General features: G+C 40.3%; 1 protein-coding gene across 2 annotated transcripts; it reads left to right on the top strand.

Moving 5' to 3' along the window:
- The first annotated feature begins 449 nt into the window (after window positions 1-449).
- Window positions 450-9,855, top strand: LOC110734053 (uncharacterized protein C9orf78 homolog). 2 transcript variants are annotated; one of them, XM_021914115.1, is made up of 7 exons: window positions 450-735; window positions 885-1,073; window positions 1,506-1,703; window positions 2,090-2,213; window positions 8,830-8,903; window positions 8,993-9,150; window positions 9,430-9,855. In XM_021914115.1, exons 2-7 carry the CDS (start codon window positions 997-999, stop codon window positions 9,591-9,593), a joined length of 795 nt encoding a protein of 264 aa, XP_021769807.1. In that variant the 5' UTR covers window positions 450-735; window positions 885-996; the 3' UTR covers window positions 9,594-9,855. The 2 variants fall into 2 exon arrangements, with proteins under 2 accessions (XP_021769807.1, XP_021769806.1); XM_021914114.1 differs by having other exon boundaries at window positions 927-1,073; window positions 9,430-9,852.
- The last annotated feature ends 11,124 nt before the right edge of the window (window positions 9,856-20,979 follow it).

The following is a 20,979-nucleotide window of genomic DNA, read 5'->3' on the forward strand; positions in this document are numbered from 1 at the left end:
TTTTTTTTTTTTTTTTTTTTTAAGGAGAGAGAGTATTTTTTGTAAAGGATATCAATAAGTTGGTATCTAAATTTAGATACTCTAAAAGAAAATTGCTAAGTTTAGATACTCAATTTTGAGTCTAAATTGACAAAAAAGTGGGCCCTTATCAATTTTATATTGGTTTATTTATTTATTTAACTTTTAATATTTTTGAAAAAAAACTAAAATTGTTTATCTAATTAGATATTGGTTGATATTGGAAAATAACATTAGTATACGTAAGAGTCTCACCATTGGAAAATTATATATTACATAAATTGCTAAATTGAGAAATGTGTTGGGTATTACTGTCAGTTGTGAAAAACAACTCATTTTGTATTTTAATACTTAAAATTGAGTTCTCACCATTGAAGAAGAGGTGAAAAAAAAGGGTCAAGTCCTTAGAGCTAGCTAAAAGCCACTGGCTATCGTTATTTTGCGGTTTTGCCGACTAACGCCTAACTCCCGCAGCATCTATCCCGAGTTCCCGACTCTTGATGAGTCTCGCGCAGCCTCTTCTTGCTAACGGCGCACACCCAGCAATTTCATCAGTAAGCACAGCACTCCTGTCAGCGATAAATCTACCATTGGTTCCTTCCTATTGCATTCAATTCCTACGCTCTCAATCTTCCCTGCCATCAATTGCCTTCTCTGTTTCTGCGACAACTTCATCTTCCTCCTCTGCTGCATTCTCTTTCTCCGTCTGTAAATTAGGTATTCTCCTCTCTCATTTTCTCTTTTTCCTGTAAATTTCAGATCCAAATTAGGGTTTTCTATGTTCCAATTCTTAGCTTTGTATTTTTAATTGTTTGTTCACTTCAATTCAAGTATTAGAGTGATTTTAGATTTTTCACTGCTTTCAGATCAATACTTCAAGACAAGTTCATCTCAATTTTTTGTTTCAGTGTTGAAATCGGTGATCAAGCGCTAGTTTTCGCAAGAATTCCTGGTGTAAAGTAGTTGTGATTAATTAACATGCCAAAGAATTTCCGGAAAAGGAAAGTTGAGGATGAAGCGGCAGACAATGTTTCAGACGACGAGGAGGATAGAAGGTGATAGTATTCATCATTTCATATCATGTGCGTGCATTTGTTGGTTAATTGCTTTGTATGTTTGGACATTTTGAAACATTATATGTGAATGCCAGTTAGGTTAAAAATTAGAAGATGATTGTATTTGTAGGAATAAGTGCAGTGTTAATTTTATCTTATGATTGTCCCGAACATTTCGGATGGTTTTCATTTTTGTGTTATTAAGTACTGCATAAGCATTAACATTGTTGGTTTGGGTGGGAAATTAGATGTTTAGAATTGTAAGAATGTAAACAATGTTAATTACTATTTGTACTACCTTTCTTGGGTAGTATTTATATGTTATTCCGTATTGCTATAATCAATCACTATGGCCCGGAGGGAGTATTTCTCTTCAAGCATGTTGCCGTTTCTCAATTCGATGGTTTGACTTGCAAGTGTTGATTTGAGCAGGTTGGCATTAGAGGAGGTGAAATTGCTTCAAAAGCAGAGGGAGAGGAGATCTGGAATCCCTGCTAATTCAATACCACAGTCATCTGATGTAGCAACAAAGATAGGCGAAAAAGTCGAGGCTGATGGAGATAAAGAAGAGTTAGTTTTGCAGGATACGTTTGCACAAGAAACTGCTGTCATGATTGAAGACCCCAATATGTATGTTACCTGTCTCGTCTCTTTTCTCACTCCATTTAAATTAGATTGCTTTTTAGATTTGAGCATGCAAGCACACATTAGAGTTGGTGTTCCTTTTCATGTAAATATGTACTTTGAGTTTTTGACATCTTTGTTTTTTATTTTTTTAACATCCTTGCCTTCATTTGTTTTGTGTTTCAATTTTTGATTGTTATTAGTTTTGCAATTATGAATTTTCTTATAAAAGTTATAAAACCTTGATAAAACAAAAATCTTTAGCCTTGATAAAAGTTATACAACCAAGATTTAATGCTTGTCTTTATGGGGATCATGCCTCCCAGGCTCTCAATAGTCTAGATTTATTTTTAAAAGACACATTCTCAGCCTTGCCTACTGTCAAACAACAGGTTAAAGTATATCGACCAAGAATTAGCCAAGAAAAGGGGCAAGGAAATTACTGCGATAGAACAATCTGAGAGTGAATTGACTCTTGCTGAAGAAGGGTTATACAAGATTCCGGATCATTTAAAAGTATGTGAACTTCTTATCTGTATTCTCTGAGTTGTGGCTAATAAAAAATTTTGGTGGCACTCCCTAGGCATTTTTTTAAATCACTATATTGCTTGTTTCTTATTGCATCATCTGCTATCATATTTTGTCTGTTTAGGATTTATCAACTGGTTGTTGCAGCTTGTAGTCTTGTTGTATCTTTGCAATTGGTTTCATTTACCTTCTTGTTCTTTTTTCTATTTACATATATCTTCTCTTTGTTATAACTTGTAAGACATTGAATTTTCTTGCTTAGAAGCACAATAAAAGTGGTCTATCCTATTGTGTTCTTTGTTACTCTGATGTGGATGTTTTTTTTTTGCTATACAAACCCTGACAATTTGTGATAAGCACATGAAATTTTGACTGTGAATCCATACTTGACACTTGACCTTTCAATTGGACACTTCATGCCACAATGAACTATAGATCAAGATAGGGGAGAGGGTGAGTAAACGAGGTTAGGAGGGTGTTTCAACAATTTATCTTACTTAGGCACGTCATTTTGCCCAGCAACCCGAAAATGACCTGACACCAATCTGGATATTAAATAGAAGGTAGCTATCATCTCCCACCTATACAACAAGGTTTAAGATAGTAACCATCAAGAGAGAGGAGATTAACTGTGTAAGTGTGTACTTTTCTTTATACCATCGTGTTTGCATAGTATGTAGTAAACCCTGGATCTAGTAATTGAGGAAAAAATATGTAACGTTTTACTTGAGATCTCGAGCCTTTTGTTCTTGTGGTTGAGTCAAGTAAGAACAAGAGTGAGAATTTATTACCGTTGTTTATCTCACAGACTCTGTTACATGGACTTGCCTATTTTTTGGCCATAGCTGTGTCGAGATGTAGACATGGGTATGAAATCTGAGTCCGACCTTTTGCTGTGCACTCAAACACGGCAGCACATAAAACATAAACCCTAGGTCTGCAATTGGAGAATTATGAGACATGTACGAAGCCCAAAAATAAAGGGTTTTTTCTCGCCTAAGTCATGCGAGTCGATTGATGTAATCACCAGCCATAGATATTGATCGCCTAGATGATTCTAGTGGTGGTCTAGTTGTGTTGTAGGTTGTAGTGTGAGAAGAGAACGAAAATAGGAAGAAGAAGCATTTGGGAATATACGTGTATTAGCTGAGATAATTGTTGCCAGCTAATAAAATATTACTTCCTTTGTTATTTTTTAACTTTCAACTCTTTTCTTTTCTCACTTGCTGATGCATTATTTCAATCAATATTATATTTATTTACCATGTGTAAAAATTATAAACATTTGATATTATAATACTATAAATCAAGATGAATCTAACAATATCCTACATAACTATATTTTTTCTTTGCTATAAATCATCAATGCTAGTTAAAGTGAAGCAAATAAATAGTGTAAAAGTCAAAACTGTTGCGAGTATAAAAAAAGAGAGGAAGTACCTATTACTCTCCTGTGTGAAGGCTAACTTTTTTTCTTTTTTGCACCATCTACATTTAATTATTGTTGACCTTATTTTCGCTCTTTTTTTGTCTTTTTTTTTTTTTCTCTTACCTACTTCCCAGCTTCCCTACATAAAATTACTAGTATTTGGTTTTTTGTTTTTGTAAGGAACACACACACACACACACAAACACACACACACACACACACACACACACACACACACATATATTAATTCTGTGTCTCCGTACCCGAGTCCAAATCTCGGGCAGAGTCTCGTGTCCTAAATTTTTGAAATTGCCATACCAGACACTCGGATCCTTCCCATACTTGAGACTCCTAGGCGAGTCCTTGTAACATAGCCCACTGATTACTTTGTTTGTGGCCGTAAAAGAAAGAGAGGAAAGAATATGCGGAGTAGGAAGGAATAAAATAATTAACAACAATTGCCCTTTGAACTACATTTTACGTTTTCTTCATTTTCCTTTTGGTTGCTACTCCGAACCATTGTATAAAAAAGCTCAAGGCGCACTGAAGCGGGAGGGGTTCTGTTGCGCCTAGGTGCGCCTAAGGCGCGCCTCAATATGCCTCTTTGAAGTGAGGCGCAGTATATGGGCAGTTAAAAAATTATGGCTGAAGTTTGCCTCAAGTGCGCCTAACCCAGAGCGCCTCGCCCAGACCTAATTAAGCGCTCACCCCTGATCGCCTTGCGCCTAGGCGCGCTTTTTCAAACACTGCTCCGAACTATACATTACTCTTTCTTGCTCCATTTGGGGGGAGGAGGAGGAGGAGGGGTTAAAGTAGAAGCTTTACCCTACCCATTAACCACTTGTTCATGGCTCCCTCATCCAATCATCCTCCTTCCCTCCTTCCTTAAATCAGCGACCAATTAATAAAGTCTCACACAACCAATAGCACAATATTTCACTATTTCATGCCTAGTGCCTGCTGAATTAATCAATTTTATAGTGTATGATGAATCAATCATCTTTCAATTGCACTTTTTCTTAGTGTTCATGTCATTGGTTTTTTTTTTATTTTTTTTTTGTTTTTTTTTTTTTTTTTGTTTGGAAGACCGTCATTTCATTGGTTTTAATAAGCATTCAAAGTGGCAAATTCTGGTTAGTAATTAATCCTCAGTCTTATGTAAAGATTATGATTTTGACAATTAGATAGGTCTACTGGTCTAGTGATGATTGGTGGAGGGAGGAAGGTAGGGCTAGACCAACTAGTTTTTGTTTACCAGCAAAACATATATATCCTAAAGTTTGGGTAGTTGTCACCTTTACTTTCAAGTTCATCCTCGTATAACCTAATATCATGAGTAATGTTTCTCTAAGATGAAATCTGTTTGAGTTGATGTTTTCATGTTACTTGGCTTTATTTCCATAACTAAAAAAAAAAAAAAATCTATTTAGGGATAAGTTTGTTCAGATAAGCTCCACTTAGGACTATTCCAAATAAATTTACCACAGCAATAAGCTCATATTAGTCAAATTCAGGACAGAAAAAAATCAAATCCTTAGGGGGTGTTTACTCTGTTTAGTATTGGGTATGTAGGAAAGGGTAAGGGAATCAAAATGGTTGATTCCTTTTGCTGATGTTTGTACTTTCTTTATGTCATTCCTTTTCCCCTCTCAGTTACTTTTTAGTCTTCCAAGTTGACCCCCCCACCCCCCCAAGGTATTTGGATTCCCTTTCTTTAGCTGCCACCACATCACCCTAACTACTGCCACCCTCACCAATGCACCACTGCCTACTGCATATACCTCATTGCCACCACCTCACTCGCCACCTTTGGTGCCCTAACCACCGCCGTTGCCTTGCCGTCCATCCACCGCAAAACCCACCACCATCCTAGAATATCCACCTCACCCACCGAAACCACCACTTACCCACCCTTACCACCCGAAAATACAACCCCCACCACCGGAAAACCCACCCCACCCCCGAAAACATAACCCCACCACCCAAAAACCCATTCCACCCACGAAAACACAACCCTGCCCTCATAAACCTAACTCGACCCACCTAAAAATCCACCCCCACTACCGATCAGCGATTACACCCAGTAACCAACTAGAAAGCCACACCCCAAACACCTGAAACCCACAACACCAAACCTAAAACTAGCTTAGATCTAGAAGAATTTTTTTTTTTTTTTAAAAAAAAGAAAAGAAAAAGAGAGAGAGAGAGTGAGGAAAGTAAGGTGGGGCGTCGGCGACACCGCGGCAGCAAGAGAGCGGGGTGGGGGGTGGCGGAAAAGGCGGTGACTTTAGGAGGGAGAGGCGCCGGAATAATTAATGGGGCAGTGGTGGTTGTATGGTAGGTTTCTGATTTAGAGTGGTGTTGTTGTTAAAAGGAAAGGAAATGGTTGTTTTTAACAAACAACTTCGTTAATCTAAGTGTTTTTGTTTCCATTCTCCTTGTTCCCTTTACTTATGCTCGTTCTGATTCCCTTTGTTAAACCAAAAGGACTCTTAATGTTTGTCTCTTACGTTAACTGATGATGGAAGTCATGGAATGATGATAATTTGTTGTTTATCCAATTTCCAATTTGATGAATACTTAATCCATCTTACATATTTGAGATTGTAGAAGCACCTATTTTATCTTTCCTTAGGTTGTTGTAGTTGGAGCTAATGTTGATAAAATTTACAGGTGATCGTAGGCTTGTAGCTTGTACCCCTATGTTATTTCTCTGTGATTACCTCATTTTATCTTCAAGTATAATATTGCATTCTGCTAGAAGGTTAGCCTATCTTTTTTCGTTGTCAAAAATCAAGATCTCCACTTTTTCAGATGAAATATATAGGAATTATGCCGGGATTTATGCAAAAAAAAAAAAAGAGAATTTTATTACTCTATTGCCCATGTAATTAAAGGGAAAGGAGGACAGATAACCTAAGTTGTTGTATAAGTTTCAATTGTAGCATAAAGACCCACAATGATGACTAGCATATCTAAAACTTAGCCAAAGAAATATGATTTCATATTGACTAAGAGTTCTAAAATATTGATTTTGGAACATATTGATTATTGCTAACTCCATAGTGGTTTGGAATCATGACTGGATGTTCGGGGATGATGGTACGAACTCAACCTTGAAAGAGGTCAAACCCGCACTAAAATAGGCCTCTACTTAATCAAGTATTTGACGACCAAAACCCCACTGCCGCTTGGCCTCCTACCACCAACACCCTTCCCAAACTAACCATTGCCCTTGCCACAAAAGCACCACCCCACCCTACGGTTACAGCCACACCATGTAAATATATAGGAATTATGCCGGGATTTATGCAAAAAAAAAGAGAATTTTATTACTCTATTGCCCATGTAATTAAAGGGAAAGGAGGACAAATAACCAAAGTTGTTGTATAAGTTTCAATTGTAGCATAAAGACCCACAATGATGACTAGCATATCTAAAACTTAGCCAAAGAAATATGATTTCATATTGACTAAGAGTTCTAAAATATTGATTTTGGAACATATTGATTATTGCTAACTCCATAGTGGTTTGGAATCATGACTGGATGTTCGGGGATGATGGTACGAACTCAACCTTGAAAGAGGTCAAACCCGCACTAAAATAGGCCTCTACTTAATCAAGTATTTGACGACCAAAACCCCACTGCCGCTTGGCCTCCTACCACCAACACCCTTCCCAAACTAACCATTGCCCTTGCCACAAAAGCACCACCCCACCCTACGGTCACAGCCACACCACTTTCATTAGCCTGCATTACCCCCAACCCCCCCCCCCCCCTCTGCCATTCCCACTATCATCAGGCTCACTTAGACACTTACTCGTAAACATCACCATCTGCATTTAAAAACCAACTAATAGGATACAAGTAATTTAACAAGTAACAACAAATATACATAAACAAACTTAGCATAAATATACAATGATAGCAAACATAAATATGAAATTTACAATAATAGCAAACTTCTAGTGTACGATGGATACCTAAGGTGGTTCACCAGTGTTGTGGGTTGCTTGGATTTTCAACGTATGAAATTTTTATGACCCTTTAATGGATGGAAGGATTTAAGTGGTTTTAATGGTGGAAATTTGAAGGATAGTCCTACAAAGGCAATGCCTTTTAAGTTTGATCTTAGGAGCAATGATCCTAAACCCTGGCCCCACTTTAAGAGTAAGGCAAAACCAAGAGAATACATAAATAAAATAGTAAAGATAGATACCTCCTCCGTTCCAAATTAGATGACTCATTTCTTTTATCATGTTTGCCTGTGCATAAATTCAATCGTAAATATCTCTAATTATCAATAAGTAAAAATTATAAAAAGTTAATATTATGAAAATACACATTAAAAGGATTCCAACAAGATCTTACATGACTATACTTTTTTTTATCTATAAATCATGAAAGTTAGTCAAAGTAGAGTTTGTGAATAGTGTCAAAAGTCAAAGCGTGTCATCTAATTTAGAACGGAGGAAGTATAAGAATAGGTCTTGATTCACTTCTTTGTGTGTGAATGAGAGAAAGAGAGGAGTGAGAAAGCGAGAGAGAAAATTAAGGGCCAATTGGAAATTGATGTTGGTGTTGTTAGTTTCTTGTGGCGGTGGAGAAAACATATAGATGATGATGGTGGTGGTTTGATGTTCAGTTTTGGTGGTGTTTAGGGTTTTTTGGTGAAAGTCCCATGGGGGGAGAGAGAATAAAACAGGTGTTGGCCTGATGGGTTAATGATGAAGCAATGGGTGGTGGTGTTTTGGTAATTAAAATGGTTGGAGGTTGAAGATGTAGAAATCAGTGGTTGTGGATTGATAAGTCAGTAGGATTGTTTGATAAGTTGGGTAATTCAATGCGTGTGGTTATATTTATGATTGAAGCGTTAACTTAATGTTTAGTTAGATGGCTACATCAGGGTATTTATAGCAGAATAATCTTGGTTATCTACAGCTATTAAATTAGGTAATTTTAGAAGTATTGCGTGACTTGCATCTGCTTCCACACTTTTACTTCTAGGGAAGTGTTACATTTTAGAAAACAGAAGATGTATTATGCGTTCTCCTGCAAATGTTTGATTGAATGGAATTGTGATTTCTATATGTTTTGACAACCATTGTCATTTAACAGAGAAAATTAATGAGAAATCTGTAACAATTTCATTTATCTCAATTTTGCCTGGTTAGGTGAAAAAGAGAAATTCGGAAGAAAGCTCTACTCAGTGGACCACTGGTATTGCAGAAATTCAGCTTCCTATTGAGTATGTTAACACTATTCTCCAAATACTTTGTCCACCTTGAAAACAGCAATCCAGCATCATCTTATGTGTGATTCATCTTCTAATTGCAGATTTAAGTTGAAAAATATCGAGGAAACTGAAGCAGCCAAAAAGCTTCTGCATGAAAAGAGATATACAGGTCAGACCAAGAAAGAATCAACCAATTCTTGGAATCACAATGCTGATTATTTCCAGTGTGGGAAAGATTATGCTGAAAAACTTAGGAGAGGTTTGTCACCACCACTTCTGTTATTGATGATCTGTCAGTGGTTTATTTTCCTGTTTCTCAGACGTAAGGTTTTTAGACTGTAGAATTAATTCAGTGGTTTTATTTTTTTCCTGTAACTCTGTTGAAGAGCAATAGAGCTTTTGTAAAAACAATTTTTTTTTTTCCACCTTGGTTGAGACAGGAGTCAAAACCCCTTTAAAATGTTCTTGTACAACTGCTGTCATTATTTAGTTTGAAAGAACTTCCTTTTCTAAGCTAAACTGGCTGGAGTTTTTGCAGATCATCCGGAGCTGCACAAGGATAGAGGAACAGAGGATAGTGGAGCGGGTTCAAGGCCCAGTGACAATGGTGCAGAACCAACTGGGAGAAGGCTCGCAGCAACAGATGAGCTTATGCTTGAACGCTTCAGGAAACGAGAACGACAACGTGGAATGAGGAGATGAGATTAGCTAGCATGGCCAAAGTGGTTGATTTAGTAGATCGGCGAGTGTCGTGTAACTTGTAGTGTAATAATTATCTCATGTTTTCTTTGATCATTCTTTTTTGGCCAATTATTTGTAACATATGACCTTTTTGCTAGTTTGTAATTTTATGGCCATTTCAGCTTTATGAAAAAGCATGATAGACCATAAGAAATCACACTAAATGGTTGGGGGTGGGGGTGGGGGGCAAAGTTTTGAACTTTAATAACTTTTAATTAAAATTATAAATATATAACTATTAATTATCTTCCTGAGGTAAAGTTTAAAGCATTGAAGTCAATTGATCCCACTTAACTCGCCTCGTTTAGTTGCACCAATTTTATGTAGGCACTCAAAAATTCTTGGAAATACACTAAATATGGTGCTGTTTGGTTAACCAAAATATTGCAAAATGTAGGAAATAGAAATTTCTAAGAATTTCAATGTGGGAATTTATTTACCCACCTCTCCCTAGGTAATTCAAATTTCTTAGAAAGTAATTTCCCTAATGCCAACCAAACAAACTAAATCAATTTCCTAGGAATTTGAGGAGGGAAATGATTTCTCATGAATTGTAATTAATTCCCATTGCAATCAAATGAATCCTTATAAAAGCTTATTACATACAATTAAAATATTCTCCCTTTATTTTATTTTATTTTATTTTTTTTAAAATGCATCACTTCCATTTTATGGGTATGTTTTTTTTTAGATGTATCACTTCTATATTTGGTAATTTTATACTATATTTTATCATTTCTCTATCTTATTTTAAACTCCACTTAAATTATTTTATCATTTCTCTCTCTCCCATAGTCCCCACTTAAATAATAAAAAAATACTTTTTCAGATACTTTCTCTTTTATGATTCCTATCTTACTTTTACTATAATAAATTATTCACCCACTCATATATTATTCTCCTAAAACTCCGCGCGTCACCCATTGATGCATTTAAAAAAAACGGAGGGAGCAACAATTAAGTAATTGTAGGGAATTTTTCAAACTCAACCTTTTGAGCCCCACTGTGTTCATGCTTTTAGGCATGGCGGCGCTCCAAGGGAAGGAAGCTAGAGCTAGAAGAGTCGCCAACAAGTTTTAGGAACTTGTAAACCGTCCACGGGTGTGAAGGTTACACCCCATTCACAATCACGGAGATCGCTAACTCCATTGTGGTCCGGAACCATGACTGGATGTTCGGGGATGATGGAACGAATCCAACCTAAAAGAGATTGAACCCGCCCTAAATCGGCCTCTACTTAATTCTTATGATATTCATGTGCGCTTTTTTATGAACATACATACATCAAGTTAGCCCTAAACCTGTTTAATCTACGTTGGTTGATTATTAATGCACAATCAAATCTAATATTGGTGATCACTTGAATTAAAATCATATTAGCCTAAATTCAAATTATTAATTATCTTAATAAGCGTGATTTCAAATACAAATTTCCTTTAAACCTGCAAAAAGGGGCGTGATCAAACAATAACAATCAATCATGAATAATCAAGCAACATATGATTAGTTGACACAACAATCATCATCATAATCAAAATCATCAAAACAACATTAGTAAGATCCTAGGCATAATACTAAACGGATTAATAACAAATCCTAGCATGTCACTATAATCAAAGCATTATCCTAAACATGATACTAGAAATCATAAAAAGCATCCTAAATATGATACTAGGAATCATAAAGAGCATCCTAACATGATACTAGAATTAAAATAATATTGTAAGCATGAATTATACTCCAAAATTAAGGATGAAGTAATTGAATTACTTACGTTGATGTTCCTCCCTTCTTGCTATTAAAATAATAAACACGTTAGTAACTTTAAGAAAGATTAAATCAACAAAGTAAATAAATCAAATAATAATTGAAATATAGATTTGGGACCAAAACCCTTAAAACTATCAACCTTTCCCGTTGAGGTCGAAGACAACGTCGAGGAGGGCTAGGAGTATTTGAATCTCGCAAAGGAGGTATGGTGTTTGTTTGGGGAGAGTATTAAGGATGTGTTTAGGCTAAGCTAAGAATATGAGAAATCATGAGAGAGAGAGAGTATTAGAAAGGGTATTGTTTAGGGTAAAAATACCCAAGTCCACGTGGCCCTACCAGGTGGTGACACGTGTCACCCTTAGAGGGGTTCAAAATGAACCAATCCTCTGTTGACACGTGGCACCCCCAGTCTAAAGGAAAAATATGGCCTTCTTGGCCCAATCCATGAATCAGCCCACCAGCCTTTTGGGTTTCATAACCCAAGAAGGGGAGCTGATTCCTAGACCTTATAAATAGGGAGATATCCTCATTTATGAAGGCATTCAGAAATATCCACACAAATCAGAGCAATATTAATTGCAGATATTCTCTCTCGGAATCCGAGAGAAACTCTTTACATTTCTCACTTTTAACTTCGTCCGTACACATACTAACTTGATCGTCGGAGGCGGAACTCCACCCAACCGGAGTTTCCATGGTTTTGCAGGTACAGACGGTCAGCATCCATTCTTGGAATTGTAACTCTCTAGAGAGTCTTCAAAAACCCCAAAACATTTGGCGTCGTCTGTGGGGAGATGAGTTGCCTCATGTCTTATGGGCCATCAAAACAATTGAAAAAGGGGCAACCGGTGAAACCCCGTTTCTCATGACATATGGTGCAGAAGCCGTCCTGCCTATTGAGCACTATGAGCTAACACTTCTGATGTTAATCCAGCAGAAGAAAAGTCAACAATTGTCTGCGTTGGCTTCAACGTCGACTTATCAAGACAGTTTCCAAAATACCTCGATGAGGTATTCGCAAACAAACCGAGAGAGTCAATCACGCGGCTTGTCCGCACGTACTGGCCCTCAGATTATCCAGCCGGCACTGTATGTGCCCCAAAAACTATACATGCCCTATGGATCTCCATACATGCAGCCGGACATCTTTGGGGGTTAGGCGGCGCAGAATGTCCAGCCAATGAACTTGCAGCTCCGACTGCTAAAACTTGGGGAACAGCCATCAGCGTTCTCCAAGGAGATAACCGAGGCGGCACATCCGGCCAAGGTTAAGAATGTATTGGTAGGTACCTATGATGGTACCACCAACCCAGAAGACCACCTAATGGCGTATACAACCCTCATGTATTTACAGGGGTTGGATGATGCCACTTGGTGCCGATGCTTCCCGGCAACATTGACGGGTATAGCCCAACGATGGTTTGGCGACCTGCCAGCCGGTTGTATCAATAGCTTCAAGACGCTTGCGTACTTGTTTGCTTCCAACTTCTCTATGAACATTCCTGCCTAGAAGACAAGTCTCGACTTGGGAGCTATACACCAGGGAAATAGAGAAGGGCTAAGGTCCTACGTCAGGCGGTTCAATCTTGAGAAATCAGATTCAAGGGCTGTCTGACGAAGTTGCATACACAAACTTCTTTAAGGGTCTGAAGGACGGATCGACCTTTAAGTTTGACCTCGTCAGAAAGAGGGTTGCTACCCTCCAAGAGGTGTTGATGGAAGCAGAAGCCTATATACAGGCAACTGAGCTTTGCGAAGTCGTCGGACCCTAAAAAGTCCAACATAAAAGAGAGCCGGTCTGCTCAGCCGGCTAAAAAAAGAAGAGAGCAAGAAAAGAAAAGAAGTCTGGGTGGAGGACAATTCTGGTAAGCCATCCCAGAAGAAGAAGAAAGAGTTGAAACCGTACGTTCCTAAGTACGAGTTCAACAAGGACTGTTACTCCATCCTCATAGAGATTAAAGACCGGGTGACTATTGAGAAACCGGCTGCAATGAAAAGTTCCATCAAAAGTCGGGACAAAGAAAAATACTGTCACTTCCATGAGGATATAAGCCATGACACCAATAACTGCTATAGCCTCAAGCGGTCGTTGGACCGTCTGGCTGACAAAGGGGTACTGAAGTCCTACATTTTAAAGTCCCGGGTGACCCTCAAAACAAACAGTGGGCAACCGTCCAAAAAATCAGACCAGCTTGCTATTAGCTCTGATACTGATGAAGAGCAGATATATACTATAGCAGGCGGTTTTGCTGGAGGGGGTCCTACCATCAAAAGGCTGGAGGTCAACTTAGTTGATGAGGGTCAGGCGTCGAAAGACACCTTTCCTGAGGTCATCATCAGTGAGAAAGACTAGGGCAAGGTCAGGCGTCCGCATGATGACCCCACAATAATTGAATGTAAGGTGGCTAACCAAAGAGTGGGCCGGATCCTCATAGATACTGGGAGTTCGTTTGACCTGATCAGCTACAGGTGCTTGGCAAAGCTCAAGTACAAGCCTAGCAACATGCACAAAGTCTCTCACCCCTTGGTCGGTTTTGGGGGTGGAGTAGTGCATCCGGTGGGGAGGATTGACCTACCCATCCGGCTAGGAGAGAAGGGGGAATGACGCCATATGGTTTTCAAATTCTTAGTAGTTGAGGAACTGACAACCTACAATCTGATTTTGGGCCGTCCAACCCTCAACGAGTCCAAGGAAGTCATCATCCCATCCCTCATGCTGCTGAAATTTGAGAGGGATGATGGGTCAGTGGGTTCCCTAAATGGGGATCAGAAGACGTCAAGGGAGTGTTATCTCTCAGACGTCAAGCCTACAGTGGCCGCATCCGGCCAAGGTGAAGAGCTCATTGACCTTTGAGGACTTCAAGGAAGTCGCGCCTGCTCCAAAGGCAGACGATAAAAAGAGGAAGGCGGACCAGTTGGTGGCCGTCAAAAAGGAAAAGCAATAGCAATCACTGATCGGGGAACGGTCAGATGATCTCCGTCCCCAGCCGGCTGGTGAACATATTGACAACCTTCTAGACGATGCACATCCGGAGCGAACTGTTAAGGTTGGGACGACTGCTTTTGCAAGGTTGGTGCAGACTTGCACCAACTGTTGAAAGAATTCAAAGACATTTTTGCCTTTGAAGTGGATGAGATGCCAGGCGTCAGCCCGGATCTCGCTGTCCACAAACTCGCCGTGGATCCAAAAAAGAAGCCTATTAGGCAAAAGAAAAGAAACCACGATGAGGAGAGATCTCAGGCGGTTGCCGCCGAGGTCAAGAAGCTGATGGATGCCGGGTTCGTTCGGTAATGTTACTACCTGGATTGGGTAGCAAATGTTGTTCTAGTGAAAAAGCCAAATGGTACCTGGCGCATGTGTGTTGATTACACAGATATGAACAAGGCCTGTCCGAAGGATAGCTATCCACTTCCAAAGATCGACCGTCTAGTCGACTCTACATCCGGTCATGCCTTGATGAGCTTCATGGACGCCTAATCAGGCTTTCATCAAATACCCTTGTGGAAAAAAGATCAAGAGAAGACGACATTCGTCACTGATCAAGGGTTATTCTGTTATACGGTGATGCCGTTTGGGCTGAAGAATGCGCCTGCTACTTTCCAATAAATGATTAATACAGTCTTCTGATGACATGATAGTCAAATCTAAGCTACAGACGGATCACCTTGCTGATCTCCGAGAAACATTCACCACCCTCAGGCGGCACAAGGTCATGCTTAATCCCAAGAAGTGTGTCTTTGGTGTTGAGTCTGGGAAGTTTCTCGGATTTTTGATTGATCAAAGGGGGATAGAGGCCAATTCGCAAAAGGTACAGGCGGTAATTGACATGAAGTCACCCAGCACTGTCAAAGAAGTTCAAAAATTAACCGGTTGTCTGGCGGCATTGGGGAGATTCCTCAGCCGGTTAGGGGATAAGTTCCTCTATTTCTTCCAAGCAATAAAAAAGAAGACTAGATTCGAATGGGGGGAAAATGCTGAGGTGGCATTTCGAAAATTAAAAGAGCACCTGCACTCATTGCCAAGGCTGGTTAGCCCCCTAGCAGGGGAGGTTCTTTACATGTATTTGGCCGTCTCATACCATGCTCTTAGTGCCGTTCTCCTAGCTGAAAGAGACGACATTTAGCTCCCGGTCTATTTCATTAGCCATGTTCTTCTAAATGCTGAACCGCGGTACCCCTTGGTTGAAAAATTTGGCCTTGTCTTTTCATGGCCATCAAAAAGTTAAAACCCTACTTTTTGGCACATCCGGTGGTGGTCTACACAGATCAATCCCTCAAGCGGCCAATGACAACTTTAGAGTCATCCGGAAGGATGCTCAAATGGGCTATTGAAATGCAAAGCCTTGAAATCACTTTCGAACCTAGGAAGACATTGATGGGTCAGGCGTTCGCCGACTTCATTGTCGAAATGACAAGGCCGGCTGAGCCGGAAAATCTTGACCAGGTTTGGAAAGTGTATGTAGAAGGGAGCTCTACCATGAACGGCTGTGGTGCAAGGATAATATGCCAGTCTCCGGAAGGGGACAAATATGAATATGCACTACGGTTCAAGTTCTAGGCCTCAAATAATGAGGCGAAATATGAAGCCTGCTTGCCGGTATCCACATGTGTAAGGTGGAAGGAGCAAGAAAGGTTGACGCCTGCTCTGATTCACAATTGATCATTAGCCAATACCATGGTGACTACGAGGCCACCCATCTGGCTATGATCAAATATCTTCAGGCAGTCAAAGACGAGGTCAGGATACTTGACGAATTTCACCTAAGTCTAGTGCCTAGGTCAGAAAACAATCAGGTGGATGCACTCTCTAAACTGGCGTCATCCGCCTCTTGTGATACGCCTAGGTCAGTCTTTTGGGAAGAGATTGCACATGATCCCATTGGAGTTCTTGACCGAAGTTCGACCTGGATGGATGGCATCCGGGCTTATCTTGCAGACGACACTTTGCCGAATGCCTTTTCAGAAGCGATTGCATTGAAGAGGCCACAAGTTTTGAGATCCATAATGGAGAACTCTTTAAGAAGGGTTACCTCCAGCCACTGTTGAAATGTGTTACCCCAGAAAGGGGGAAAGAGGTTCTAGAGGATCTGCATTCGGGCTTTTGTGCATCCCATATAGGCGGCAGGACTCTAGCAAAAAGGGCCAGGCGGCAAGACTACTTTTGGCCCACTATCAAGGCAGATACCATGGAAATGGTGAGGAAGTGTGCTAAATGTCAAAAATTTGGCAAACTCATACACTGTCCGGCTACTGATTTAACGACTATCTACAGCCAAGTGCCATTCGCCAAATGGGGCATGGACATTTTGGGTCCATATACGCCTGCTAAAGGCGGACGGAGGTACATTCTAGTTGCCGTTGATTATTTCACCAAATGGGTAGAGGCAGAGGTGGTTAAGGGCATAAAGACAAAGGATGTCATCTTCTTCATTTGGAGGAACATTATCACCCGGTTTGGGATACCTATGACCATGGTCTTTGACAATGGCCCTCAGTTTGAAACGCCCACCCTCAAGAGCTGGTTGGGGGATCAAGGGATCTCACATTGCTTTGCCTCAGTCGGCCATCCCCAAGCAAACAGCCAAGTTGAAGCCTTCAACAAGCTCATCTCAGACGGCATAAAGAAGAAAATTGAAAGGGCTGGTGGTCTATGGGCAGATGAGTTGCCTCATGTCCTATGGGCCATCAAATCAACTGAAAAAAGGGAAACCGGTGAAACCCCGTTTCACATGACATATGGTGCAGAAGTCGTCCTACCTATTGAGCACTATGAGCCAACACTTCGAATCATGCTCTATGACGAATAGGCTAATTGGGAGGCCATGCGGCTAGCGTTGGATTCACTCCCACAGCGTAGGGGCAATGCTGCCTTGCGTCATGAGATTTACCATCTGAGAATGACGAGAGCCTACAACAAAAGAGTACACAAACGACCCTTGAAAGTGGGGGACTTTGTGTTACGAAAAATGGAGACAACCGGTAGGGCCAATGAGCAAGGAAAGTTAACTCCAAATTGGGAAGGCCCCTACCGGATTTATGAAGAAGTGAGAGGCGGCACCTATCGTCTGAAAACTCCAGACGGCAGGCAGCTAGCCAGAACCTGGAATGTAGATAACTTGAAAAAGTACTACTTCTAAGACTTGTAAATTTTTTATAGATATAGTTTATCAGTGAAAACATGCTTTATTTTCATATATTTATTTTTGTACAAATACTGTCTGTGCAAGGCACAAACGGGCATGTAAAATTGTACGTCTGCTCCAACATGAGCAGGCATTCGTCGAAGAGAGCATCTCCCATTTGGGTGGTAAATTGTTCTATAAATCATAACTCAAACGGCTTTAACCGACTGTGTAGATTAAAGATAACTCACAACCGTTTGAATAATCAATTGAGACTTAGATACAACCACTCGTTGTTCCAAAGCAACATAAACGTTGATTGATATCTTGGTTGGATATAACCGGTCATTGTTCAAAAGCAATACAAACGGTTACAATTGAAAAATAAAGCTAAGTCAAAACCTTAGTAGCTAAAACATAACTTGGTTATGGCACCTACACCCGGCCAATGGCCGCTTGCTATCTTTGCAACCAGCAAAGATTGATTACCCCAAGGGCTAATTCACAACCGGTTAATCGAGTAATCTAGGTTGGAGCCTAGCCAAAGCCTTCTGCTAAAAAGGGTGCTAAGGCCACAAGCGGAGAGGAAAGCCTCATCCTTGAGCCAGTCCGGATGGGGTACCCAATTCTTGGGTTCAATTATTTTGGACCCATCATCCAAGGGCATGGTGGTTCTTTTGAAGAACCCGACCTCCATTATTTGCGTCCAGGCCTCCTCCGGGACGCGGGGAAGGGCGCACTTTATCCCTAAGAGAGCTGGCTGTTTATTATAATGACGGAACTGACGGTTCAGGCGAAGGGAAAGAGAGGAGACTAAGTAAAATTTTCTCTTCCAATTGCTCCACTTTAACGGCTTTTCAAGCGTAATCATATATTCTGGGTGCGTGGTTAATGTATACCATGCCTTCCAGCCGCTTGGGGCACGGCTGAGGTAATGCATATGTGCAAATGCCTCCCAGCTAGGCGCTATGTCCTACATCTCGCAGGCGGCAATATATCCTAATATGTTCACCCAAGAATTGGGTGTTAACTGCCAGACGCCCAAATCATAGCCTCTTAATATTGCTCTGATGGCGTTGTGGAGAGGGAACCGGAGGCCGGCTTTAAATGCCGCCTCATAACAGCATAAATAGTTGTCGGCGTGATCATTGTCGTCATCCCAGCCGACAGTTGCCTCTGCAGGCGGTACTAGAACCTCCCACCTATCCCTAACCAGGCATTTCTTTATAAAGGCGGGGAAGGTGGCATTCTGGGTAACGATGTCCCTTGCGGACATGTGCGCCTCAGTAGGATTGGTGATTGATGGCCATTTGTACGCCTCCTCATCCTCCTGGAGGGCATCCGGTTGTAATGAAGATGACTCCTCTGAGTCTGATTGTTGGACGGTCTCATCGCTGTCTACATCCTCAGACTCTTCTAAAATGTCGGCACTGGGTGTTGATTGGGGGATAATAGGTCGTTACTACTACCCTAGATGAAATCTACAATTTTTACTCCTAACCTAACTCTATCAAATTTAGGTGAGTTTGTGGCAAGTTAGGGTCGAATCTCAAAGAAACGGGGGTCATGCACTATTACTGTGAAATTTAGAATCTATTGCTAGTGACAAAGGGAATATTATGGGTTGTTTTGAGAAGTTTTATGATTGAACTATCTATCAAAAGAGACCAAATCAAGCCAAAAATAAGAATGATTAAACTAGACACTCTAAAGTGAAGATGAAAGGCAAAACTATAGAGATAACAAGGGCAAAAAGCGCTAGGGAGAGGGGATTCCAATCATGAACAAAAAGACACTAATGAAAATCAATAAGGAATTATACCAAGGATTACAAACTCTACTCGAAGCAATTCATTCTCATGCAACTACTCAAAGCAAGTTGATGATGAAATCAATTAAACCTAAACTAGATCATTCTCATGCATCTAATCTAGGACTAAAACATTGGGATTAGAGGTGCACACAATAACTCCAAGCATATTTAAGCACAAATCATCAACTCAAGGAAAAATCCAATCAATAATCAATAGAAATTCAAGTAAACATGATTTTCATCCCCTTCCCTAGCTAAGAATCTAAGCTAGAGAAAAGGAAATAGCCATAACAACTAAACTAAACATGTATTCAATCCCAACACAACTTAGCATGATTCTAAATCAAAGGGAAAGCAATGAAACAAATAAAGCAACAAAATTTATAGAAGAAAACATAAATAAGAACAATAAAACTAAAGATTAAAGAATAGGGAAAAGAGATTACTATTATATATGTTGAAGGATTACGCAATCGTGAAAGTAGTTGCAACAATCTAGAAGGAAGCTTGAATATTTGATTACAAAGATTGAAACTTGAACACTAGATATTTTCTCTCTCTAAAAGATGTTCCTTTTCTCCCTCTACAAGTTGTTTTTATGTCAATGGAATAGTAGATGATTGAAGATTCAAGCTTAAGACTATTTATAGTCTCCTCTTAAAATGAGGAAAATGGGCAAGGGAGAGGGCTCTCCAAGTAGGCAGCCGCGCCCTCTCCAACATGGGAAAGAAGTTCGCCAGACCCAGGTCGCCGCGCCCGCGGCCCTGATTGCCGCGCCCGCGGGTCTTCGCTGCGGCGCCCGCGGCTGGCCATCTCCAGAAACTGCCCATTGACTCAGGATCCCCCCTATCCGCGCCCGCGGCTCTATGTAGCAGAGCGCCCTCTCCTTTACAACATCTCCTCTTCCTTTGACAAGCTTCCTTAGCAAATCCACTAGTGCTAGGAGCTATCAAAACACACAAATAGAAGGTAAAAAGTAGAAGAAAAGATAAAAGGAAAGGGGAAAACACGAGAGGGAGCTAAAGTAACTAAAACAGGAGTAAAAACGGTAGGAAGAGGTGCAAACAAGTGACAAATCGAGGAAATTCTCTAGTGAAAAAGGGTGAAATGGTGGCATAAATGCCACTCATCAAAATCCCCAACACTTGCCTCTTGCTTTTCCTCAAGCAAAGTAAAGAAAAGAAAGACAAAACAAACACTACAAAGACAAACACAACATGGCAAGGCTTAGAAAAGCAATATCAAATTTTAGGGTTGACAAATGCTTTATTCGGACTCAACCATGATAAACAAACGTCAAAGAATACTAGCCCTTCTCAATTACATGATGCAAGCACGCTTCAAGATGCCAATGGTTGCAAGAGTCAAGCCTAAGCTAAGCATAGAGAACTAGTGAGTCATTCTCCGCCCTAGTCCCCTCTAGAACGGTCCGCGTTCTCCCCACTAGCTTCAAATCATCCCCCTAGATGGCTCCTCATGATTCCACGAAGGAACCAGGAAAAAAATTCATTTTGAGGAGGTAAAAGATCATCCCGACATCTCAACTATGCATGCTCTCTCCATAGGGTTGAAAGCCATCTACGTCCACCAGTTATTGACCACGCACCCCTAAAGTCTAAGGGTCTTCACTAGGGCTGTAATG

Source organism: Chenopodium quinoa, unplaced genomic scaffold (assembly GCF_001683475.1).
Source record: "Chenopodium quinoa cultivar QQ74 unplaced genomic scaffold, ASM168347v1, whole genome shotgun sequence".
In the NCBI taxonomy this organism is placed as follows: domain Eukaryota; kingdom Viridiplantae; phylum Streptophyta; class Magnoliopsida; order Caryophyllales; family Amaranthaceae; genus Chenopodium; species Chenopodium quinoa.

Excerpts from the sequence above, each read along its gene's own strand:
- LOC110734053 (XM_021914115.1), top strand. The coding sequence starts at position 997 with ATGCCAAAGAATTTCCGGAAAAGGAAAGTTGAGGATGAAGCGGCAGAC. Across the intron at positions 2,214-8,829 it reads AGATTCCGGATCATTTAAAA|GTGAAAAAGAGAAATTCGGA; the intron begins GTATGTGAACTT and ends TTGCCTGGTTAG. Across the intron at positions 8,904-8,992 it reads GAAATTCAGCTTCCTATTGA|ATTTAAGTTGAAAAATATCG; the intron begins GTATGTTAACAC and ends TTCTAATTGCAG.